We start from the raw sequence: 25526 nt of genomic DNA, 5'->3' as shown, positions 1-25526 counted from the left end.
AACACACATTGGTCTGGAACACATTATGTGAGCAGAGTGGAATGGAGTGACAGAAGATTTCCCTCCCTGCTCAAAGTTTATGATAATCTCTACATTGCAGATATTTAATGCTAAATGATATTGTCTTGGAATCCTGTTTGAAAGCAGGTTCCTGTTTCTGTTGAAGTCATTGACTGATACCAACACAGCTGCTTTCAGTATAGACACAGCCAGAGAGAATTTCAAGGCAAATGTGGTTGTCCTGTAGTATGTCAAGTTAATGTTCGATTAGTCAAGATCAATTTCTGGAAGCCAAACAATGTACCTTCAGACTGCGGGAGGTTGTTAAGAAGCTCTTTGTTGACTGTGTTCCTAATTGATCAAGAGTGTTGTGTAATTGCCAGAAGTGGATGATGTTTAATGTGCTAAAAATGTCAGTGAGTGATATTAGCAGGAGGTTGTCGACTAATTAAAATGACAGACGCCTTTGCGCAGTCTGGGGTGAACCTTAAAGGGATAGTTCACCCAAAAATTAAAATTAGCCCATGATTTACTCACCCTCAAGTCATCCTAGGCGTATATGACATTCTTCTTTCAGACAAATACAGTCGGAGTTATATTAAAAAATGTCCTGGCTCTTCCAAACTTTATAATGACAGTGAATGGCTGTTTCTGTTTTGAAGTCCATAAAAGTGCATCTATCCATCATAAAAGTGCTCAACACTGCTCTGGGGGGTTAATAAAGGTATTCTGAAGCGAAGCCATGCATTTGTATAAGAAAAATACCCATATTTAAAACTTTATAAAGTAAAATAGCTAGCTTCCGGCCTAACAAACATACGGATTCAACTTAACTGTAAAGCGCAACTTGCTGGAGTAATGCGACGTACTGCTGATTTTTATGCTATACCATGACGCACTAATTTTACGAATTTTACTTTTATTAACCCCCCAGAGCAGTGTGGAGCACTTTTATGATGGATAGATGCACTTTTATGGACTTCAAAACAGAAACAGCCATTCACTGCCATTATAAAGCTTGGAAGAGCCAGGACATTTTTTAATATAACTCAGATTGTATTCATCTGAAAGAAGAATGTCATATACACCTAAGATAACTTGAGGGTGAGTAAATCATGGGCTAATATTCATTTTTGGATGAACTATCCCTTTAACAACCTCTTCTTTTCTTACTCATATATGCTTACTCTAACACTAAAGCCCTGTGCTGATCTCAAGCGCGTGTGCAGAGGTTGCCATGGAGAAGTTGCAAATTTGATGAGTCTAAAAAAGGCTCAGACTAGATTGCCCTAAAAAATGGGGCAAATTAAAGAAATGTTCCAAGGCTCAATGCAAATTAAGCTTTATTGTGACTGCATTTCTGGTATTCTGTCAATTACCACAGAAAATTATTTTGACTCATCCCTCAGTACCCTTTGTAAAAAAATAAATGCAATTACAGTAATACGCTTACTATGGAAGTACATGGGGCCAAAAAAAATATATATAATAAAACTAATTATTGCTACAGGACCTGGTTCATAGTATCAAGCTTTCGTACCTTATAAATATTTATGACCTATTCATTCATAATAGTATTGTTAAACTCGTTTACTATATGGGTAAATCTCAGAATTTGTCACAAACCTGTCCAGATCATATTTCATAAAACAAATGAAGTTAGAAAATAAACTGTTTTATATTTATTTATTTATTTGATAAAAAAATACAATTCAATTATATATTTCAAATTTCAATGCCTTATTATGTATAGAGTTTAGTTATTGCAATTAAACCTAATTATCTAACACGCCCTGCTCTTTTGTTAAAGATAACAGCACCATATTCAGTACTGCACTGATATTTGTTCACTCTGACATGAAGCAAGAGGCTGTTGAAAGCTTTTTGTGGGCTGAACTGAATTCACTTTTCCTGAAGATCAATATCTTTCAAATCAATGTACAGACACATCACTCTCTAGATCTTTATTCTGATTATATATTTCGCTAATGCGCTTACTTCTGCCATTTGAAACTCAAAAGCCATTTGGTTGCTGTGCATGTTTTCTTAAAGTGTCTGTGGTCTGACAGTAATGTGTTCCTGTACCTATGAGGCAATTTACTGCATTCATTACCTGTTTTATACTGTATGCCAATGCTGTATTGAATACACACTGAGTCTCCACATTAATTCAATGCTAAGTATTTAACATATCCATTACCGGATTGATAATTTATATACGCTTGCGTGGAATTAAGGTTTTCTGAGAACTCACTCTCTCTCTCACTATATTTGACAATATACAAGAAATTCTATTTTGCTTAAAGAACATTAAGCCATTAAGATTTTAGGGCCATTCATATTTAATGCATTGTGGTATTATTTTCATAATGATTACTGTAACTTGCAGTTTGTTGCTGTTTGTTTGTGTGTGTGTGTATATATATATATATATTATAGATAGATACAAATTACGTATTTATCAATCAATCAGTATATATATATATATTTATATATCATATTGTTTATAGATAGATAGATAGATAGATAGATAGATAGATAGATAGATAGATAGATAGATAGATAGATAGATAGATAGATAGATAGATAGATAGATAGATAGATGATACTGTAGATACATGTAGTTACTTATTATTATTCCGTACTTAAATGTATAATTACACCGTAACACAGACACCTTAAAATAAAGTGTAACCTTTCTTTTTTTAAGAAACATTTCTGTAACATCCAGAGTACAGAGCATGCAGTATCTCTGTATACCCCTGTCTAAAGCTGTTTGCGTGTCTGTGTAGATCCTGGCTAATATCATCATCTTCATCTGTGGAAATGTGGCGGGAGCCTATCACAAACACCTGATGGATTTGGCTCTTAAACAGACGTACCACGACACCTGCAACTGCATCAAGTCTCCCATCAAACTGGAATCTGAGAAGCATCAGCAGGTACGACTAGAGGGATAAACAGATTGCCTGTACCACGTTGCTTTCAAAGAACAGATAAACAGTGCTAAACTGCGTGGTTCCCGGTCCTTCAGGGAACAGGAAGTTAATGTAGGCCTCGTTTGGGGAGGTATCGGATAGGTTTGAGCATGAGTCATTCCTGCAGCTGTATTGAAGAGATCATTATATCATCACAATGGGTGGCTAATATTAGAAGGCGGAGGGGGCCGAGAGTTACATTTGTTTTCCCCCCCAGCAGCTTCCTGTTGGATACGGGTGGGGCGGAAGTCTGCACAAGGTGCCCCTCTTGCCTGGGTTAGTTTTGCTTATTGTTGTTTTGTGTGAAATAATGAGAAAATGTTTCTCCGTGGCGTTGGCTGAGTGAGTGAAATATGAGCAGCGAGATAAAGGCAGATCGCTGGCGGCACTTCTGCTCCATCAGGAATGATCACTCTCAATCTGTGAAATATCAGCTTGTTGAGCACATGCACCCAGCATCATTATTCTATGAATGTTATCTGAGTTGTGTTTTAGGCTTTCTTGCTGATTACAGAGCGCAAGGCAAAGGCAACTTACTCACTCACTACGCAACATGATTGAATCTTGTATGTATGTTCTGTGTACTGTGAGAATGGAGCTCTTCAGTTCATCGTCAACTGTCGGTTCTTTCTGTCATATTGTAAAACATGCTGGAGCATTTCCTTCATTTACCACCTGCGGGGCTGCTCACTGTTTGGTCATTCCAATCAGAACATTAGTACAGTACAGACCATCAGCCTAATTACAGATATGCCTCATTTTACATTTCAAGGGTGAATAAAACATTATCTTTGAAATATATTTTGTCATTAGAAGAGTTCAGGTTTGAAAAAGCACAGCACAATATTGTCAAACCCCTAAACTTACTCATGAATAATATCTTAAATCATGCAGTTTGTTGAGAAGTTTGTTTTATCTTGAATATTGTATTTATATATTCAGAAAACAAAAAATGTAAAAAAAAATATATATATATATATATATATATATATATATATATATATATATATATATATATATATATGTATATATATATATATATATATATATATATATATATTTATAAAAATCACCTGGTAAAAGTATACACTGTAACAAATTGCTGTAAAATTTACAAGATTACCGTAAATCATAAACTACAATTATACTGTAAAATTATACAGCACACCTGTAAAAGCAGCAAAACAATAGCAGCTGTGAATTTAAAGTTCTTTAATGTAATCTTTACAGTATGTTACTCTTTTTTTAATATATCTCATTAAATTTCATTGAAATCTTAAGTTAACATGTAAACTTTGAAGGCCCTAAAATACATTTTAGAATATCTTTTTTTTTTGTCTCAATTGTTTTGTGGTTTAAAAAAACACTGAATCAGAATTCATAAAATCTTAGACTTGATGGTGGACATGTTTGACACTCCAGCTACAATATTCACATCCACATTTTCTTCAAACTAAAAATCTCTAAGTGATATACTGCATATGTAATATTCATATGATAGGATGTCCAAAAATAACATCCAATTTTGCTCATTAATATTCCTGCACTTTAACAGAGCAGAAATCATATTAATTTATACTGTAGAAAAAGAACCACAATAGATTAATGACATCATTTCCTTTAGCAATCACTCCCCCAGACCGGAGGACGTGCAGTACTTGAACCCATTAGTGTGGACAACCTGCTTTGATTTGCCTCTTCTTTTGTTTTATAATAGTACATTAATGGATTTCACCTTTTTTCCTGCTGTCACAATCTGCACATGGCACACACCCCATTATTATTATTATTGTTAGTTTTGACCTTCATTAAGCAGTATGTGAAGAGAGAGAGAGAAAAAATGAGGAAGAGTGACCCAGTAATAAGAAGAGAATTGAATGGATTCACTGTAACCCTGTGTTAACCCTCTTTTAAGTGTGAATAATTGCTTAACCCAGGGTCAAAAATTGACTTAAATAATGGTTTACCAGTATGTCCAATGCCAATATGCTATCTAAAGAACAGGTTGGCTGAAATAATAAAATAATATCCTAATAAATAAAGAATAAAATTTAACAGCATCTGAGCAAACAAACTCTAAATGTTCTTTGGTAGAATCACACGTTTCTTTTACAATCAGGGTAGTTCATTAGTTGCAGGAGACATCTGTTACACTGCTATGATTCAATCTGTTCATCCACCTCAGTTTTCATTTTTCTCTAATTTTCTCTCTCACTCCACCTGCCATCCATCATTTGTAAACAAAAATAAATAAAAAAAATTCAAAAGTGCTCAAAAATTAGGGCTTTGTTCTAAACAACATACTACTTCTACATGTATGTATGTAGCATTTATAGTGTGAAAAAATGCAAATTCTATATGAACAGAATATCTTGAATAGTAGTGTATCACGATTTCACAAAAATATTAAGCAGCACAACTCCATTCAGTAGTGATCATAATAAGAAATGTTTCTTGAGCAGCAAATCAGCATATTAGAATGATTTCTAAATGTGACACTGAAGGCTGGAGTAATGATGCTGAAAATTCAGTCTTGACGTCACATGAATAAATTACATTTAAAAATATTTTCAAATAGAAAACAGTTCTTTTAAATTATAATTATAAATGTTAAAATATAAAAATAAAAATAAATTAGAAACTTTTGACCAGTATATCAATAATTAGATTTTGAATTAATTTACAAACATAGCCTAGGAAACCATGCAAAGGAATGGCATATAACTATCCTCCTCTCTACGACCAATAGGAGCGCCTCTTGCTGTCCCTGCTGCCCGCCCACATCGCGAGAGTGATGAAGGCAGAGATCATTCAGAGGCTGAAGGGTCCTAACTTTGGCCAGGCCGAAAACACCAACAACTTCCACAACCTCTATGTACAGAGACACACCAATGTAAGGTAGGACTTATGGCACACACACTAGCGTATCTGTGCACTCAGCTGATTTATTTTAGGCAGCCTATATATATAATACAATATATATTTCCTATACACTGCACCTGCTCTCCACTGAGCTGTCCTACCCTCAATAGATCCTGTCAAACCCTCCTGCCCTCTTTCAGTCTGCACACAAAAAACAAGCTATTCATCAACCCAGATACAAGTAGCTCTCATCTAAAAGAGCCTAGACACTTTGTATGCTTCAATTAAAAAGTAAAAGCAAACACAATCTTCTGCTATACAGGGCAAACTGTTGAAGAGGCTCTTCATCAAAACGCAAATGTCATTTTGTTAAATGCATTGAAGGACAAGTAGTGCTTTGCTGTTTTTAGAGCAACACTGCTATCTCCTTCCCCTATAATATCCTTTTAATTTTTTCAGTAACTCTTTCTGAATGGTACATTGATACTTTAACAAGTTAATGACATTACGAGTGAGTCATTTACTCATTTACTTGAACCGATTCGTTTATGAAACAAGTAACTTTTTATGAGTCACTGAATCATTCACTCAATGATTCACTCAAAAACACTGATTTTTTTCAGGAATGCAGCAAGTTACTCTCCTTATGAATAAGTCATAGAATAATTTACTTATCCAATTTATTCAAAAATACATATTAATTCAGGGGCTAATTAAGTGTCTTTATGAGTGAGTCATTGAATCGCTCCCTCAAGTCATTAATTAATTCAGCTCAGAGATGTAACAGTTGATTCTTCTGTGGCTGTGAAAAAGACAAAATAACTGCTAAAATTGTATCTGAAATGTACGTTTCTCAGTATAATTTCAGTTTTTTTTACTTTTGTATAAGAGCAGTATCACACAATCATGCTGTTAGTTTAAATATCAGCACAACAGTGTGTTTAAAGGGATACTTCACCTCTGGAAAGATGAATGTGTATTTAAAATAGGTCATTTATGTAGAAGAAATGTGAAGAAATTTTTTAATTTGGAGCTTTCTAGACTGAGAAAAGCCAGAAAATGTATTTTTGGCTTATGTGGATGAAAGACAACAACTCCCAGAATGCACTTGCTTCGCTGCCCTAGGAGGCCACGCCTACTGGTTAGAGAGCGCAGTTGAAAACAACAAGCTTAGGCTACCAGTGAGTCTCCGGGACGAGTCTGCCTGGGATTTTGAGATCGCCCAAAATGTCCGGGATTCGGCTTTTGCGTTCTACAGTCGCCATTCATCATGTTTACTGTGGCGAGCAGGACGAGGCTGAGGGCCGCGGGAGAACTGCGCGAGGCCGGTGGCGTCATTACTGAGACGCGCCGAATGAACTCAGTTAGATTGAAACAAGAGGTGTGTATGTAAACAATGAATGGCGACCGCAGAAATCAAAAGCTGAATCCCGGACATTTTGAACGATCTCGCCCGCCGGACAAGTCCGGGAAAAGGAGGATGGTAACCCCTACTACTCAGCTTTCTCCTACTACTCAGCTTTCTTCACAGAACAAGAGCCTGCAAGCTTAGCTTCCAAAGAAAGACGGCTGACTGTGTGTACATTCTGTGAGTGAGATCCCACCCTCTATGGGCGGGTTGAACACATGCGGAACAGCCCCTACTACTGGCTGTAGTCTTTAGCCTCTGGCCAGAAAATCCTCCGATGATGCAAAATGACGATTTTTGCGTCATCGGAGGATTTTTTCCAGACAAAAAATACATAAATCTCTCCTCTCAGGGGGATATGAGGGTGGAAAGCACGGTAATTCGAAAATACTACAGGTTTTCTACTAATACAAAGCTTAATGCTAAATCCTGAAGTATCCTTTTAAGGACGTTCAGATATTATTTGTACACAAGACAAATGCAAAAATAATAATTTGCAAGTTGTGTATTATTTCCAGTACAAAAAAAATTATTCATGCTCTTTAACAGTTTACATAAGTCTCCTTTTGAGTTTTCTTGAACATTTTCCACAGCATTCTGTATGCAGACATTGTCGGATTTACACGTCTGGCCAGTGACTGTTCACCTGGAGAACTAGTCTACATGCTCAATGAGCTCTTCGGCAAATTTGACCAGATAGCCAAGGTATCATAAGTCCTAACAGGCATAGGAGACACCAGATCTGATTGTCATACATACATTGTACAGTAGTGGGCAAAAGCGGTGTCGGCCTAGGAAAATCTTCACCCTTTATTCAAATATGAAACATTTGTTAAACTTTGTAAGCATATTGCATAGTTGTGCTTATAGTCAATTGTTTTATTTGTGATAATGAAATTAAACACGCTAAATTGTGCGGACATCATTTTTGGCCAGGCTGTCATACAAAGAAATTATGAACACATGCAAAAACAAAGAGAACCAACACAATATTAATAACTGATTATGTTGTATTCAATGTGTGTGTTTTTTCCTTTGAGCTTTTTTTTCCTGTACAGAATGTAATGTCTTCTACACTGCTGTCTAATTTGGTTTGATGCAGGACAACAACTGCATGCGGATCAAGATTCTGGGCGACTGCTATTACTGTGTGTCAGGGCTGCCGGACCCTTTGACCGACCATGCCAATAACTGTGTGAAGATGGGGCTGGACATGTGTGAAGCCATCAAGTAAAAGAACACACTGTCTTTTTCAAACACACAATTATTACACAGCTCTCTGAAATACTAATTGATTCTAATTGGTCAATTCTAATTGGTCTATATACACTAAAATATATTTGTTCAATAACCGCTAAATGGACTAATTGACCTTTGTTTCAGGAAGATTCAGCAGTGCTATTTAAATGTCTGTGCAAACAGTGTAAAATTCAGTCCTGATAAGCAAATTTAACCAAAATTTGGTAAGGCTTACAATGCCTGAGGTTGCTAGCCTGTGGGTCATTTTTCCGGGTGTCCCATAAGCCAGTGCCTATCAGGGTTTATTTTGAGATGCACATTATCCCTTACATATTTTTCCATTTCTTCATTAGAACATAAAGACCCTTTGAATTGTATCTGCTACAAAGTCCTAAAACCACTACACATGAGCTTTTATTCACATTATGCCCTTTCATCATCTACCAGGGACCACTTCTGTGTCTTTTTTTCCCATGATGTCTGTCTTTTCAAGCACTACTCTCTGAGGCTGAAATAACCTGGATTCTCAAGACGCTCAGATGTGTGATATTGTTGAAACCCACACATTCTCCTTTTCCTCTCTTTTTCCATCTCAAAGTGCAGCCTCGTTTTCCAGTCCCTTTCACGATTCCTCACCCATTCTTCATTTTTCCGCTCTTCTGCTACACATTCACTCTCCATACTGAAATTTTTGTTACGCACACACACACACACAAATCTATTTGAGGAGGTAATTGAGGACACTCCAGTGTATTTTCCAACATGGCGTAGCTCAGGCTGAGAGGCTCTTAGAAATAAGTATGGTGTGTGACAGGTACACTGAAATGATATGTCAGCAACACACTTCCTGTGGTGCCATGCACATTTGTTTGTTTGTTTGTTTTTTTGTTTATTTTTTTGTTTGTTTGTTTGTTTTAATTTTTTATTTTACACGTGCGCACACACACGCACACCCAGAGGTGCCAAGCACCTTTTTATTTATTTTTTATTTTGTTAAATTTATTCATTTATTTATTTATTTATTTATTTTTTGCCAGTGGCCGTTTTTGTTTCGTTTCGGTTCGTTTCTTCATCAACAAGTTTCTCCAGCAAGGTCATGAATTTGTTGCAGGTGAAGCATGGTTATACTTTATGGTTATACCATAAACTAGACCGGAAACAAACTAGCATAATCCAGCCTGCATTAATATTCACGCTGGCCTAAACTGTTCTTTCCAGCTGGGAAATCGTAACATTTCAAGCTGCCTTATCTAAAACACAAGATGTTCTGTGTGCTGAATGAATATATATACACAGGCACCAGCCAGGCACACTCCCTCAGAAACCAACACGTACCGCCATAATCCTGGCACCTTCTGATATTTAATTTGCTATAAATATTTCTGGTGTTAAGTTATGTCAGTGTAATATGGTACTGTTTCAGTCATTTCAAAGGATGGAGGGAGAGACTGGAGTGTGTATGTGCTGTAAAAAAAATCTTCATGACACTGGGAGAAAACTTGCTTTATTTACATGTAATATTAGTGAGTAAATCAGTCAAGAGTGTCCAGTATTATGTTTATTATGATTTTAGTATTATGTTTTTCATGACCTTTTTATCTAAAGGTTTTTGCTTAAAATTTGTTCAGGTAGTTGACAAATTTGAATTGTCTTCACATAAATTTATTTTAAAAAATGTATAATGTTTTATTTTTAGACTTTTTTAGTAATGACTGTTAATCGATTAAAAATGTATATCGAAATAATGACATAACATGCTGATGAATTCATCAAATTTATCACAAACACAAGAAAGGCTCTAACACTAATGTTGGAGATGTGTAAATATAATTATATACATTTTTTTAAGTTTTTTTTTTATTAGTAATAGTTAAGAATGAGCAGGTGTGTCCAAACCTTTAATACTTTTCCTGTTATTTCAGGAAGGTGAGAGATGCCACTGGGGTTGACATTAACATGCGTGTTGGAGTTCACTCTGGGAATGTTCTCTGCGGTGTGATTGGCCTCCAGAAATGGCAGTATGATGTTTGGTCGCATGACGTCACCCTGGCCAATCACATGGAGGCAGGGGGTGTACCTGGGTAAGATCAGCATATGACTTTTGTTTTTCCCCATTTCAGAATTTTCACATATTTGCTACAAGTGCTATTATGCTCATGGAGGGTTCTTGACGTTAATAGAAATGTTCTTTTGAAAGCACAATGAATGTGCTTTTGTGCTACTAATGAATGTTCCGTTGAATAACCCAAAACATAACAGAAACGCAAAGGGGTACATTCATTTTTCATATCTTAACTCTATTGTCTCTGCAGGCTTTGGAACATTTGTGAAATACTCATATAATGCACCTGTTTTTGTGAAGTGCCCTTTCATTTGCCAGTCTGTAATAGTTTGTGTGCTCCTCTCCAGACGGGTTCACATCTCTTCTGTAACACTGGAACATTTGAAAGGGGCATATAAAGTCGAGCCAGGCAACGGACTAAGCAGAGATTGTTACCTGAAAGAGCACGGCATCATCACGTACCTAGTCATCAACCCGAAGGTAAAAAAAATCACATTTTTTTAAGTGATTTTAGGGGTATAGAGCAAATTCATTATTTTAACTTTTTTCTTCAGCTATAGGAATAATTGTGGCAACAATTGTTTTTTATCTATTTTCATAAATAAAATGATGAATAACAAAAACAATCCATTCATTACCCAGAAAATGAGTTAAACAAAGGCATTAATAATAGCCAAACAAACGTTCTGTATGATATTTAATTAATCATATCACAATATGTCTAGTTATGCAACTACTTTGCTAATTAGCATTGCATTCAATTCACCTTGAGCGATAATTAGCATAATTACACTATTTAGACTTTGCATTTACACAAATGTGACTTTGTGGTCATATGTGACAACCTTGGAAAGACTGTTTATCAAAACTCAGAATATCTGTCCATTGAGGTGTGTGTGGGCTTTTCAGCCCACAGATATCATAATGCCTGGTATCATTTATTCAAATAACAATGGCTATTGTTTTAGTTATCCAGTGCTTTATTTACTTTTCAACAATGCATTTGCTTTGCCCGAGGTAACAAAAGCAGCAAATCTTTCTCATAAGAGACTCGTACATTTATTTCTGTTCGGTTTGAGCCTCTCGGCCCTCTTATCATAACAACCCACTGCACACCCACTCCCTTCACATTCCCAATATGATGACTGAATTTGAGTTTGGAGGGCTTTTGCTTGTTTGTTTAGTTGATGCCTTTAAGCTTTTTTTTTTTCTTGCTTTTTTTCTGATGAACTATGGCCATTGAGTTAAGTTGGTGTAAAGTAGAATGTACATATTGGCTCTGTTATCTTAAATACTATAGCAGGGGTTTTCTAACTTTTGGTGTCAAGTGCCCTCAAATATGACATATTAAAATACATATTCATTCATGTACTTTTAAAGCCCCCTCTTCCCGTTTTCAGGTATAAGACATTTATACTGTGTGATATTGTGTGATTTCACATGTTTTCAAAATTAATTAATTGCCTTTTATATTGTCACTGTACTAAAGCCATAGGCAATTATTAAAATATTATCTGGAAAATATTTACTTTGTTGACAGAATACATTTTTTATACCCATCAGTGCTGTTAAATGTGTAAACCTGAACAGAAATTAAAAATTGAGTTAAACATATTTAGTAACTAAATTTTCCTCATAGCACCCCTTTACGGTTTTCAGACACAAGTTTGAAAGCCCCTGTGTTATTTACTTCATCATTTCACTAATCATCCCATGTTACTGTGCACTAATGGAATCTGAACCCTAATTTGGAACCATCATTTTATTCTTAAACCGAGACACTACAGGCAAAAACACTGTTTTTTCATGCATCTTTCAATTTTGAGATTTTGGGCTTTTTGGATTCTCATAAAGTGTTCTTTAAAATACACTTTCAGACACTGGAAATACACTTTTAAGTGTATCTTTTATAGCACATTATCTATTTGCCTCTGTAGATTTTAATTACAGTACATATCTTTTTTATAATTTTGTTTCCTCAAAATGAGTGTTTTCTCTTGTTCTGAGGCAGAAATCTTCACTTCACCAGCACTTACATAACACCAAACTTTACAGGTTTATTCCTGAAGACTCAGATCTCATCATTATTTAATATTGTTTTTAGTATTATTATTACTTTTTATTAATATTCATAATCAGTAGTATTATGTATCTGTTTTATACTTTTTAAATACATTTATAATCATTGTATTTTGTGAATCATGGAGGAGAGACTTTGAGTGAGTGCGTGTTGAAGTAAGACTGAAATGTATGTGCAGTGTTTTCACCGAGAATAGCATAAGGTGATACATTCATATGTTAATGAGAACTACATGTTTCTCTGGTAATGTACTGTTTTAGTCACATTATAATGGGCATCATATACAATAACTGATAGTCTTTGTCTATGGCAGAGAGATGACGAGATGTTGGTCAGTAGTATAAAAACCAAGCCATTTTGTCCGAAAGGCAGAGAAGATGACTGAGAAGCTGAATCAAGACCTTCGTTTGATCCGTTGTCTCTTCCTCCTGTCTTATATAAAATAAATAAATAAGCGATCTCTTGGCAAAATCACTGGTGTCTGTTTCCATGAAATCAAACAACAGGGGAAAGCAAGATTTTTAAATCTACAATTCCTATTTATATTCTGAAAGTTTTTACAGAGGGGTTTATATAATTTGCCTGATTTTATACTTTTTATTCCTAATTTTGTTTGAAAACTTGTTTTTTTCTGGCTATTGACAGTATTTTCTGATAATAAAGAGATAAAAAGAGACCCTCTGTAAAAACCTTTGATTCTAATATGTTGTTCTAGAAATGTATGCAAATGAGTGCATATTCATTTAGATAATGCCTCATTTGCATATATAAACATTAGCCTGGGTGCCAGCCCGAACCCCGCCCACAACATTTTTTGTTTGGGAAGTTCTGTCTGGACTCCCAGAAGGCCGAGCCAATCAAATTGCCATGGCGGGCTTTAATCGATGATGGACAGATGATCTGCGATTACGTAATCACCCACGTCACCAAAGAGCGCTTGGGTTGAACATACTGTCTATGGGGTTGAATTGGTTTTCAACCTATTTTTTTACAGTCTATGTTTTCAACAAAGACGACTGCAGCTGGAGAATTGAGATGTTTAGATTCCGCTATCGCGTCTGTCATAAAAGAAATCGACAGCGCATTCGTTTTAAAAGACGAACAGAGAACCACAATCAAGGCATTTGTCGATCGGAAAGATGTGTTTGCCGTCCTTCCTACGGGATTCGGCAAAAGTTTAATTTATCAGCTGACTCCGATGGTTGCTAAGGTGATGGGACGCAATGAAAACCCTGTGGTCATTGTGGTTTCTCCTTTGGTCGCACTCATGGAGTGCTTTATTATTACTTTACTCATTACTTTACTACTTCTTCCTGCGTGCGTGCAGTTGAGCTCTGTTGACAACTATGCTTCGCTCTACATACGTCACTTACTGCGTTGCTCTGATTGGTTGTAGGTCTATCCAATTGAGTGCAGAAGTTTTTTTTTCCTGGTTCTGTTAAGACACACCTCATAATCAAAGCCCTATGGAGCAGTATCAGACTCACATTCTGCCTAGAATATGAGTATGACGAAGTCAGGCTATTTAAACATAACATTGCAGAAAAAACTTGTAATGCAAAAATGTTTGCAATTCTTAATGTAATCAATCAACTGAGGGAGTATAGTGATATCTATTAGGGTTTTTTTTACCATATGGTGTGTCTTGCGTCTTCTCATTGGATAAGGACCCGGTTTCATTTAAACCGGGAAGTTGAAAATAGCACAAAAAGGTTTAAAATTAACTAGTTTCCTCCAACAATCAAAACTAACGTATTGTAACATTGGCTTCTATGATGTTCAACACACATAACTCTGTTAAAATCTCAGAAAATTTGGTTTGATGATGACCCTTTAAATGAACCAAATAATAATGTTTACAAATCTGCTTACAATAAAAAGGTCCCAGTTGTATGACCGTATTTGTATCTTAGCAGATTTTTGTAATGTTCATATTTGATTCCATTTGGATTCCATTTGGATTGGAATGGAACTAAAAACATTAGAAAATTCTGTTCTGTACACCAGTGGCTCACAATAGGTTTTGCTTCAGGACCCAGATTTTACATTAGACATGAAGTACCAAAATTAATTTAGCATCCAAAAGAAACACAGAAAAATGTCCTGAAAATCAGTATCAGATCATGTAATACATTTGATTAAAAAATCTATCACAAAACACACCTGTGACCCATCACTTCAGTACATATTCTTATCCGATTTTATTATGCCTCTAGCCTGTAACACATCCGTTTAAACTTGTACTTCATGTTATGGTGTTACTTAGGCAGAAAAACGGAGTCCCCTGCTTCCTCCTCGTCTTCGCACTACTCTGGATGGAGTCAAGATGAGGGCGTCTGTCCGTATGACACAGTACCTTGAGTCCTGGGGAGCAGCCAAACCTTTTGCTAACCTCCACCATCGAGACAGCATGACCAATGAGAACGGCAAGATCAACACACACGTGAGTCAACCTGAGCACATGGAAAGAAAACAGTGATTCTGATTCAAGATTTTAATGGTGATCAGTCAACAGGACTAGCTTAATAGTGCTCTTTTAATTCCATTTTGCTTCATATTTTCTTACAGGACGTGCCGTTAGGGCAATTCAACTTTCAGCAAAGGTCCGAAAGGTCTGTTTTTTTTTTTTCTACTGTTTATTGCTTTATAACAAAAAAGAGCAAAAATGTAAATTCAAGTGAATAACCTTTCAGAACATTTACACTGACCTCATCTGCATTTCCATGGTTGTTTGAAGTCTCTCTCTCTCCTTTTTCCTCTCCAATCCCTTTCAGAACAAAATCGCAGAAGAAGAGATTTGAAGAAGTGTTGAATGAAAGAATCATTCGCACTATTGATGGCATCAACTCACAGAAGTGAGTGTCCATAATGCTCAGCATCTTATCCATATGAAGGAACACATGAATTCTCTGCAAAAAATCACAAGAAATAGTGCTAATAAGGATCAAATCTGAGCCCACAGTGAAAGTGTCTAATTCATAACTGGAATTTTTTTTAAACGTGTAACATGTAAAACAAATATTTATTACCATTTTTTAAATAATGAAAGCAAAATACTTAAAAAAAAAAAACATAAAAAAATATAATATATATATATATATATAATAGAAAATTCTAAAATAGAAGGATTTTCCATGGTCTCAGATTTTGGACCCTGATATACAGTATAACAATTATTTGTCAATTACAATTCACTTTTAGAGCATTTCCTGCATCAGTGCCATGAAAGAAGCTATTATAATATTGATTCACCTTGACAATGAGAATTTAATTGATATAAATTCTTTCCACCAGACAGTGGCTGAAATCAGAGGACATTCAAAGGATATCTCTGTTCTTTCACAATAAGACACTCGAAAAAGAGGTACATCCCCTCTTGAGGTGTGGTATGTGCCATTGAATGACTAATACTGTAGGTGCTTCATTGTGAAGAGAAAAACACATCAGAATCAGAACTAAGACCATCAAAGCAAAGACGTCTAGGAAAAACGTAAGAGCTGAGATATTTAACTTTTTTCTTTTTTCTTCTAACAGTACAGGGCCACGACTCTGCCGGCCTTCAAGTACTACGTCACTTGTGCTTGTCTCATTTTCTTCTGCATTTTTATAGTGCAGGTTTTAGTCTTGCCCAAGTAAGTACCATCTCCACGACATCTTTAAAGCATGCCATTGTCTTTCACGACGCAATTACGCAGACAGCCACTGTCTCCCACAGCACTTAGACCTACTGACACATAATAATATTACAACATCTACACAATTGAAAGAAAATTAGTGCACCGATAAATAATGGCATGATGGGGACATCAGTGCCTGTCTGAAAAAGACTGCCCTGAGAAGACAGTTATTGATTTTTTTTAAATCAGAGGTCAGTCTGGTTTGGAAATGATGTCTCCTTTTGTATGAATTCAGAAAAATCTATGCAAGACGTCACCCTAATTTACTGCTCATGTTGACCGTGAACACATTCACAAGAGCCAGAAGCACAACAGTTTTCTCAAGCTGTGTTCTCACTTTCTGTTATTGGTTTTCTATCACATTTATGGTGATGTTTGGCACTGCAAAGACTGGAGCTAAACTTTTGTGTTCCGATATTCAGAAACCCATTGAATTAGTGATTTAGGTTATTCAAATCTAAGTTCTAACCCTAAACTTCGGCATCATATTTGTCCACACTTTTTGTTATATGGACGTGAATGCTACTTAATCATGCGTCTTAATGAGAAGAGATGTTCTATTATTCTTCTAAGCAATTAGACTTATGATTTTCACCTAGCATACAATGAAACAGGTGCAAAATCCTAAAGATCTACGTTGAAGCAGGCATCTGAGCCAGTGTTGTTATTGTGAACTATCGAAAATGGTTGTTGGAAATTGAAATAAAACTTAAATAAAATAAAATATAAATATTAGATGAAAAGCTTCAGCTTAAAAATCTTAAATAAACATTTGAAATGATGCCTTTGCAATTAACTGAAATAAGTTTAAGTACCAAAAATGACTACTAAATAAAACTAAAATAACACTGATCTGGGCCATATCTCGAGAGCAAAAAGTGTCTTCAATCTCTCGAGATATGGCCCAGATCAGTGTTATTTTCATATTATTAATATTCAATTGTAGTATTTAAGTTGTGGTAAATCTGTTATGCGCTTTTGTCATTTATATATTTATATATCTGTATAGCTTTAATCTGTTTTATTTCAGATTTAGTAGTCATTTTAGTACTTATTAACTTATAACTTATTACTTATTTAAGTAACTTATTTCAGTTAATTGCTAAGGCATCATTTCAAAAGTCTTGATGTTGTATTTTAAGGTGGGTTCTTTTGACCTGGAGCAGGTAGCACTCAATAAACAATGACTTTAAACACCCTAGCAATGGCATAGCAATGCACTAAAACCAACTTAGAACACATTATTAACCTCGTACCAACTGACCGCAATAGCATAGCATTGCAGCATCACGTTTTGCACAGGCAAGCACTTCCAAAAATCCTGTTACATATAAAAAATCAATGTTCGAGCATGCCGAGCAACAGTTCTTATCTCTATATGTGGCATTACATAAGATACATTATGATCTTCTCTTTTCATGTCAGAGAATGAATAAAGATTGGATGTTCGTGTGTGTGACTTGCTTTTGTCTCTCACAGAACCACCGTCCTTGGAGTATCATTCGGAATGGCTTTCCTTTTGCTCGCCTTGATCCTCGGCATTTGTTTTGCTGGTCACATAATGGTAAGTGGTAAATATAGAAGTGAATCTAAAGTAGTTTTCTGTGAGAGTGAATTAAGCAGATTGGCATGTTTCGTTCATTCTATTTTCCATGGAGGAAATAACTGTATACTAATGTCATTTAATAAGTCGAGCTTCCCTCACATTTGAGACCCTCATCTTGTTAGAGAAAATGTCATACCGGGAAGAAAAAACACCATATCAAAACAAGATTGAAATTTTCCCTGTTTTAGCCGGAGGAACAACACTCTTTTTCTGCTCTTAGAGAGCATTGTCTATAATCAAATTGCGAGCTACTTTGGACCTGCAGAACATAAATGCCTAAGGCAAATGTCACCTGCATGTCTCTCTATTTTCTTTCTCCTGCTCTTTCTTCCTTAATATATTATAAAAGCTTAAAATGAAATGGCTTATTCAACATTCATTTTGTGGTCATATTCCACCCCAAACTAAAAAGAAATGAACAAGAAATTGTTTTCTTAAAGACAATTAAGCCTGTTTTTATGACCATTAAAGGGGTGGTTCAGGATTTTGGACATCGGACATCGCATTTCCAAGTTAGCCTGGGTGTTATTTATCATTGGAGACAGTTTTCAAAAATCTTCATCCAGTCCTTATAGTTGCTTAGTTTGCCGGTGCTAGGCTAGCGCGATCAACGGTAACTGCTAGCCTGCCATTAAAAACAGTTTTACCCACTCCACAGTACACCAAAAGAAAATAAATTATAACGCCAGACTATCGATGTAAATGTGGAGTATCGGTGTACTGTGGAGTAGGTAAAACTGTTTTTAATGACAGGCTAGCAGTTACCGTTGACTAGCGCTAGCCTAGCACCGGCGAACTAAGCAACTATAAGGACTGGATGAAAATCTTTGAAAACTGTCTCCACTGATAAATGACACCCAGGCTAACTTGGAAATGAGGTCCGATGTCCAAAATCCTGAACCACCCCTTTAAGGTGTATTATATTTCAAGTAAATTCTCATTACAGTAATGCAAAACAAATGAATTGTATTTATACTTGTATAGGGGGGATTCTTGTGAGATTCTTCTCTTGTGAGATTCAACTTCATTCCATGGAATTCCAACCATAATTGAAGTAACCTGTATTGAAGCATCCAAGTCTTATTTTTAGAAGGCATGACCTTCCAAAGTACTTGAATGGTTTGCATGCCGTTCACCCACCAGCTCAACTTGATTTGTCCCCAGTTTGCTAATTAACCAAGAATTTATGGTGATAAAAGTAGGCCACATTGAATAGAAACCTTGCGCTATACCAACCCATCCCCGTCCCCTCCTCTTTTTTTTCTTTTCTTTTTGTGTGTGTGTGTGTGTGTGTGTGTGTGTGTGTGTGTGTGTGTGTGTGTGTGTGTGTGTGTGTGTGTGTGTGTGTGTGTCAAGAGAAAAGCAGCTTGAGTGATGATAATTTGACTGAGTTTGTCATCTATTTTTCTTGCTGGATAGCAATAAAGTCAAGTCCCCACAGGTTTGGGGATTGTGGGTATGAGACCATTTTATGAAGCTCTGTGTCACTCATGCTGTGTGTTCCTTTTATAGTGGGACTCTCATGTGCTTTCACAAACAGCAGTCAGTGTCATGAGTGTCAAGATTTTTTTCTCAGTTTGTTTCCCATTTATCTGATGTGAGATTTCGCACTGTCCTACATTCAGCCCACAGATTCACAAATCCGAAAGAGGGGTTAAGATTATCTTATAGTAGTGCAGTGTTTAAATATTTAAAGCCATTTTTTTTTTTTTTTTTTTTATAGGTGATGTTACTAACAAATGATTGACTGGCGAGGTGGTTTTATGATTTTTTGTTTAGCTCCTCTGCCTATTTTACTCCTAGTTTTAAGCCTGAAGTCTAGGTTAAGTGTTTTGTAAAGAGATGTACAAGGTCAGTTTTGCAAACGTATCTCATTATTTACTCAGCCTCATGTCTATCCAAAACCTGTATACAGTTTTGTGCTAAACAAGCATATTGATCACATTTAGCCTTCACGTCTGTTTCAAAAGCCCCCAAAGTGAGTAAATCCTATCCTCTTGTTATAGCTAATCGAAATGTTTAACCAGTTAGCAGCAGTGGTGGACGAAGTACACAAATCTATTACTTGAGTAAAAGTACAGATACCCTAAAAAAAAATACTTGTTTTAAATACTCCTTTCCTTTACTCCTTTACTCCTTAAGTAAAAGTACAAAAGTACTTGCTTTTGAATGTACTTAAGCATTAAATGTAATGTTTTATTGCTGGGTGGGGGTGGGGTAGGATTGCTGGGTCTAACTAGCAGTATGCTAAGATAGTATGCTAAGCAGTAAGCTCACTAACTGAAGACCAATTGAAAACACAAACAAAGGGAAAAGTTGTCTTAGCTAATATAATTGCTACTGGCTCCATGGGGTTCTGACTCTGCTGGGGAATAGCCAGGATCTACACCAACCATGTTTCCGCCTCATTTTTAGGGAAATTATGGAAGTAAAATGGATTGTGAATGGCATTTCATGTTGGCTTCTACTCAAAGTTGATATAGATGCCTCTTTTTTATAATTATATTCACCAACTCTGAAGTTATGTTTATTAATGTGTCTCTGACATGTGGGGCACAATCATAACCTTAAGCATTTGGAATAGAAGCAGATATGCTAATGACATTGGTGGGAGTTAAAGCTTGTTTTTTTGTTGTTGTTTTTGTTTTCTCTTGTTGCCGTAGCAATGGGGCAAAGCAACTTCCTGCACAATGCCTAGGCTCCCCAGCTCCTCTAAAGTCATCACCAACAAGCCCTGGATACGACTTGCACTCACCATGGCAACCACTGCACTTATCCTAGTCATGGCCGTATTCAACATGGTGAGCATCACAACTGACCAGTACCTGGTCTATCAGCTACATTGATTACTTTTTAAAATGACTGACATGTATTATATTCACACATAATTCATTATTGTTCTTGACAATGTTCAGCCTGCTAGCTGTTTGGCTTGGTAGTTTATAGAACTCTTTAGAAATAATGGTAATATAAAAAATATTCTTGCCTAGAATTTCAAACCTCTTGTGACCTATAAGACCTATATTTTCCCACAATGAAAAAAAAAAAAAAAAAACTATATATATATATATATATATATATATAGTGAAGCTCTGCTAGCACAGTTTTGGGTATATAGAAAACAGGAAGAGACCAAGCATTGAACCCTGAGGAACCCCGCATGCAATTGATGTGATTACCTTCAAGATAATCTGAAAAATCTTTGTGTGTGGTCCTGCTCTTATCATATTAACCTTTGAGAGGGTAGATCAGGTGATGAGGAACAGCGATATAAAGACCAGTCACATTCTTGGTTAAATGGTACGCAATTTTCATTCCTTGGGTACAAAATCTTGTTTTTATATATATTCATTATTTAAGTGAAAATAGTTTAGAAAGAAAACGCGTGTAACAGCATAATGGATCCGTGTGTCAGGTCTTAAAGTGAGAGCAGCCTAATTATGAGATATTAAAAATATCTAGCCTATATGGCATTTTTTTCCCATGGTATCGACATGAGTGGCTAGTAACTTTGGAAAACCGCTAGTCACAGTGACTGGTGACCAAAAAGGTAATGTCAAGCCCTGTACATGACGCATTCATTTAGATAGTTGGTTGATAAATCAGTCACCAGTTTTTGACCCAGTTGGAGGGTTTTAGCTATGGAATCAGCACAGGCAGGGTAGAATTAGCGTCATCTCTCTGTATGGATTCATCCTTGTAGTTAGCATCACTGTACTAGGGCTCGGGTCCAGTATGGATCTAATGATGTTATCCGTGAGCTCAAGTGACTGGTTATCAGTGGGAAAAGAAACCCAAGTGCATGTGACTGAATTCTTGGGTTTTTCAAGTTAATGTCAATTGATTTCACACGTCTTTTTTTGTGATTAACAGTTTATTGGTTTTTCAAAACATTTAAACACACACATACAAATCCATCAGAAAAAAGCAGTACACATACAACAAAATAGAATGAAAGGAAGACATAACTTGACCATAGACAAAAACTATACTATGAATACATATTAGAAAATTATTTTAAAAAGCAAAACCAAAAAAAAAACAGATGACAGTGATGCACAGAGCCCTTGAGTTTACAACCTTGCCTATATGTAGGTACAGTATTCTAGTTGATTTCACATGTCTAAGATTAAATGTTAAGCTGCTCAGTTGGGCTTGTTAGAACATTGATATTTAGTTATCTAGCAGTGACATTCAACAAAAACGTTTTGGGCCACATCTTTTATATATCTATTTATATATATATAACTGAATTTAAGCATTTATTAGTCGCATACACTACAGGTTAGCATGCATCTTTTCAATTAAATCCTGGACCAACTGGACAAAAAGTGGACCAATCTCATTGGTTTTTGTTGAATTTTTCTCTTGTGCAAAAAAAGGTATTTTGTTACAAAAAGCAACAGATGTGTTTAGCTAAGAGTGGTGGTGTCTTTCTGTTGTAATGCTCTAAATTTTATTTTCTCCATCTGTTGGGTTTTAAGTTCTTCTTAGTTGAAGATAGAACGATAGCATCAGCTCAACTCAACATTTCCAACAGCAGTATGGATGGTCCATATGGTCAGACCACTAACTCCTCAAACAACAAGTTCTACTTGCCAGTAAGTTGCAACAAATTTTATCTCATGCCTCTGTAATTTGCTTCTCAGAAAAAACTGTGTGAACTGAATAACCGTTTATCTACAGTCCCACATGAAAACATATTCATAAACATACATCATTTGCCGAGATGTGGGTTTCAAAATAAAAAGTTCTCAGTGTTTAACAGAACATACTTGTGAGTGTCATGAGAAGCCAATTTGTCTCACTATACTGCGTCCCTATATAATAAGTCACTTTATACTGTGCGTGATTATGTATGGCCACTCTGTAATGATATTTCACAGCTGAAAAATATACTGGAAAATATAGTTATGCACTGAGAGCTATGTAGTGCTTGTATGAAATTAGATCTTTACAGATATCAAGATGCTGGACAAAAGCATCCTCGAGCATTTTCCTAGAATGTTATATTGGTTAGGAAATAAGAATCTTGGTGTTTATAGCCTCTTTTTTTAGCTTTTCTAAGGATCACCCATTTTGTAATATTTCAGGAGACATATGCTGTTTATAAATATAATTATTTTTGTATTGTGTTCTTCTACACTGATTTTTTTTTAAAGATTTACGCAATTTAATTAATAGTACAATTCCATAAAATTGAATTGAATGATCCTTACGTATTTTAATTAACTAATTTAACTTAATCAATTAATCCTTAATCAGTTATTATTCTATTCAATTTGATGGAATTTTACTATGAATTAAATCTATGCATAATAATAAAAAAAAATCGAACGCATAAATCTGAACAAATTTATTATATTATGTATTCAATTCTTAGCATTTAAATATTGAAAGTTCAAAGTTCTCTTTTCTGTGAGACTGAATGGCCCTGACAAATGTACAGATGTGAATCTAACTGGCTGTCTCTGCCCCGGCAGTATTTTATCTACAGCTGCATTCTGGGATTGATCTCATGCTCCGTGTTCCTGAGGATCAACTATGAGCTGAAGATGATAATTATGCTCGCTGCTGTAGTGGGTTATAATATCATCATTCTCCAGACACACGCCTCCATACTGGATGATTACAGCACCGCCCTCTACAAAGCCAAGCATCCTGACCGGTACTGGATTCCCATATACTCCCATATACAGTGACCTCAAAATGTCTCAAAAAATCTCTCAATCGCATCATTTATTTGTAGATTCCACTTGGTTTCATATTTTGTTATCAAATGCAGTGACATTCAAGCATTTCGGAAGTGTCTTTTAAAAGGATAGTTCACCCAAAAATGAAAATTTTGTCATAATGTACTCACCCTTATGACCCTTTAAGTGTTCATTTACTTTTAGGAGACACTGCAAACACATAGTATTAAGGAATGAGGAATTGTGCCACACTGATAGCCTACATTTGAGAATTGTGGTTGTAATTTTTTTCCAGAAGGTCTTTCAATATCCCCAGGGAATATGTGACAGGTGCTTCTGTTGATATGGCAGGCTTTGTGAGGATTAGTCTTTTTTTGGATGACTGAAGGATGAGGAAAAGATTTTTAAAGAGAAAACCTATTGTATTTCTCTCTATTTCTGTTTATTGTTCTTTCTTTGTTTATTTTATTGATTTTTCCTTGTCATGCCTTCATTAGGCATTTATGAATGGAGTAAAATTTAGTAATTGGTCAAATAAGCTATAGCAACTGCCCATACAACATTGGCATTATGTATCTGAATAGTGAACAGTGTTGCTGAGAAGTCTGTGTCCTACTCTAGTTTAGCCCTTTTTGTGTCATCTTTGACCTTTCAAGTTTTAAATTTCTTTTGTTCCCCCTCAGGCCGGGTGTTCTTAAAGATTTGAAGACCATGGGCTCCGTGTCATTGTTCATTTTCTTCGTCACTTTGCTTGTGCTGGCGAGGCAGGTGAGTCTCTCAATCTGAAATATACAAAAAGATGTGCTTTAACTGCTATCATACTTGCTCTTTTTTTTTTTGAGAGAGAGAGAGAGAGAGAGAGAGAGAGAGAGAGAGAGAGAGAGAGAGAGAGAGAGAGAGAGAGAGAGAGAGAGAGAGAGAGAGAGAGAGAGAGAAAGTTCATCTAAAGAACTAAGATCCACGTATAACAAAATAATTTAAGACTCACGTTAATTTAAGCACATTTCTGCTTGTTAAGCCTCCAGAATGCTGTCTACCATAGACTTCCATTGTAAGTGCATCGTTAAGGTGTGGTAATGAGCCACATTAAAAAAAGCTTTCCTTCATTAAATTGTGAAAGATGCCTGAATGTTAATCCAATGACAACAGAGGTTAGCCTAATCTTGAAACTGTCACTCGTCAGCCTAAAATGTGAATGTTTCTGGTTATTTTATGATTAAGCTCAAAGTATTGTGGCAGTATAAATGTGTTCCCAGTTTCCAAGGCTTCAGTTACTATAAGCCTCTGGCTGTACAATAGCTTCCCTTCAAAAAGGGTTTAATAATACCACTATAAGAAAAATGTCATAGTACAATCATGAAATTATTGTATGTTTTTCAGTCTGTATTGAAGACTTTTCACAATCTCCGCAGGCCAGCTGTCAGTCAGACTTTCCTTTTTTCAGTGTGTGCTTTTAATTTCGAGAGACTGTTTATCTCTAGGTAATAGGTCTGTCTGATGAACTCTATATTTGAATTGTGCAGTTAGGCGAATTCAATCAATTTATTAATTCAAGTAATGCAGAGTTCTGGGTTGATCAGGTGATAGGTTAGCCGAGAACTGATTTTTCTCCAAAGCAATAGAAAATAAGCAAAAGCAAATATAGAGGTTAGAATGGCAGTGCATAGGCTACTTAATGCCTTTCAAGGTGCCACTTCCACTGAAATCTTTTCTGTGATGAATGTCTGCTGGAACAGAAGGCTCCAACTCAGAGAAAATTGAAGCAATTTTTCATGATAGCAGCCCTTTGTGCAAGAAAAATCCATAAATATATAAGATGAAATGTCCTTGTGCACTGTGCATATGATTTCTTTGTCATCTTGAAAGCCAAATACGGTGATCAGATGTGTACCTTCTCTTTACCTCTGTGTCCTCTTGTAAC

At 35.8% G+C, this 25526-nt stretch overlaps 1 protein-coding gene across 3 annotated transcripts in view; it reads left to right on the top strand.

Annotated features, from left to right (window-relative positions):
- Positions 1 to 25526, top strand: part of adcy2b (adenylate cyclase 2b (brain)) — a 68974-nt gene that overhangs the window by 41015 nt on the left and 2433 nt on the right. The window contains exons 4-19 of one of the 3 annotated variants that reach the window (XM_081377106.1): positions 2793 to 2942; positions 5728 to 5876; positions 7842 to 7953; positions 8351 to 8478; positions 10410 to 10568; positions 10897 to 11029; positions 14896 to 15072; positions 15198 to 15241; positions 15404 to 15484; positions 15924 to 15993; positions 16164 to 16261; positions 17786 to 17870; positions 20576 to 20713; positions 22397 to 22513; positions 23396 to 23580; positions 24289 to 24373. In XM_081377106.1, coding sequence (XP_081233232.1) covers positions 2793 to 2942; positions 5728 to 5876; positions 7842 to 7953; positions 8351 to 8478; positions 10410 to 10568; positions 10897 to 11029; positions 14896 to 15072; positions 15198 to 15241; positions 15404 to 15484; positions 15924 to 15993; positions 16164 to 16261; positions 17786 to 17870; positions 20576 to 20713; positions 22397 to 22513; positions 23396 to 23580; positions 24289 to 24373 — 1911 coding nt within the window. The remainder of the gene's footprint in view (positions 1 to 2792; positions 2943 to 5727; positions 5877 to 7841; positions 7954 to 8350; positions 8479 to 10409; positions 10569 to 10896; positions 11030 to 14895; positions 15073 to 15197; positions 15242 to 15403; positions 15485 to 15923; positions 15994 to 16163; positions 16262 to 17785; positions 17871 to 20575; positions 20714 to 22396; positions 22514 to 23395; positions 23581 to 24288; positions 24374 to 25526) is intronic. The other 2 variants (XM_081377108.1, XM_081377107.1) reach the window with 2 other exon arrangements.

Source organism: Scardinius erythrophthalmus, assembly GCF_964197995.2.
Source record: "Scardinius erythrophthalmus genome assembly, chromosome: 10".
Taxonomy (NCBI): Eukaryota; Metazoa; Chordata; class Actinopteri; order Cypriniformes; family Leuciscidae; genus Scardinius; species Scardinius erythrophthalmus.
This window is presented reverse-complemented; position numbering and strand designations above follow the sequence as displayed.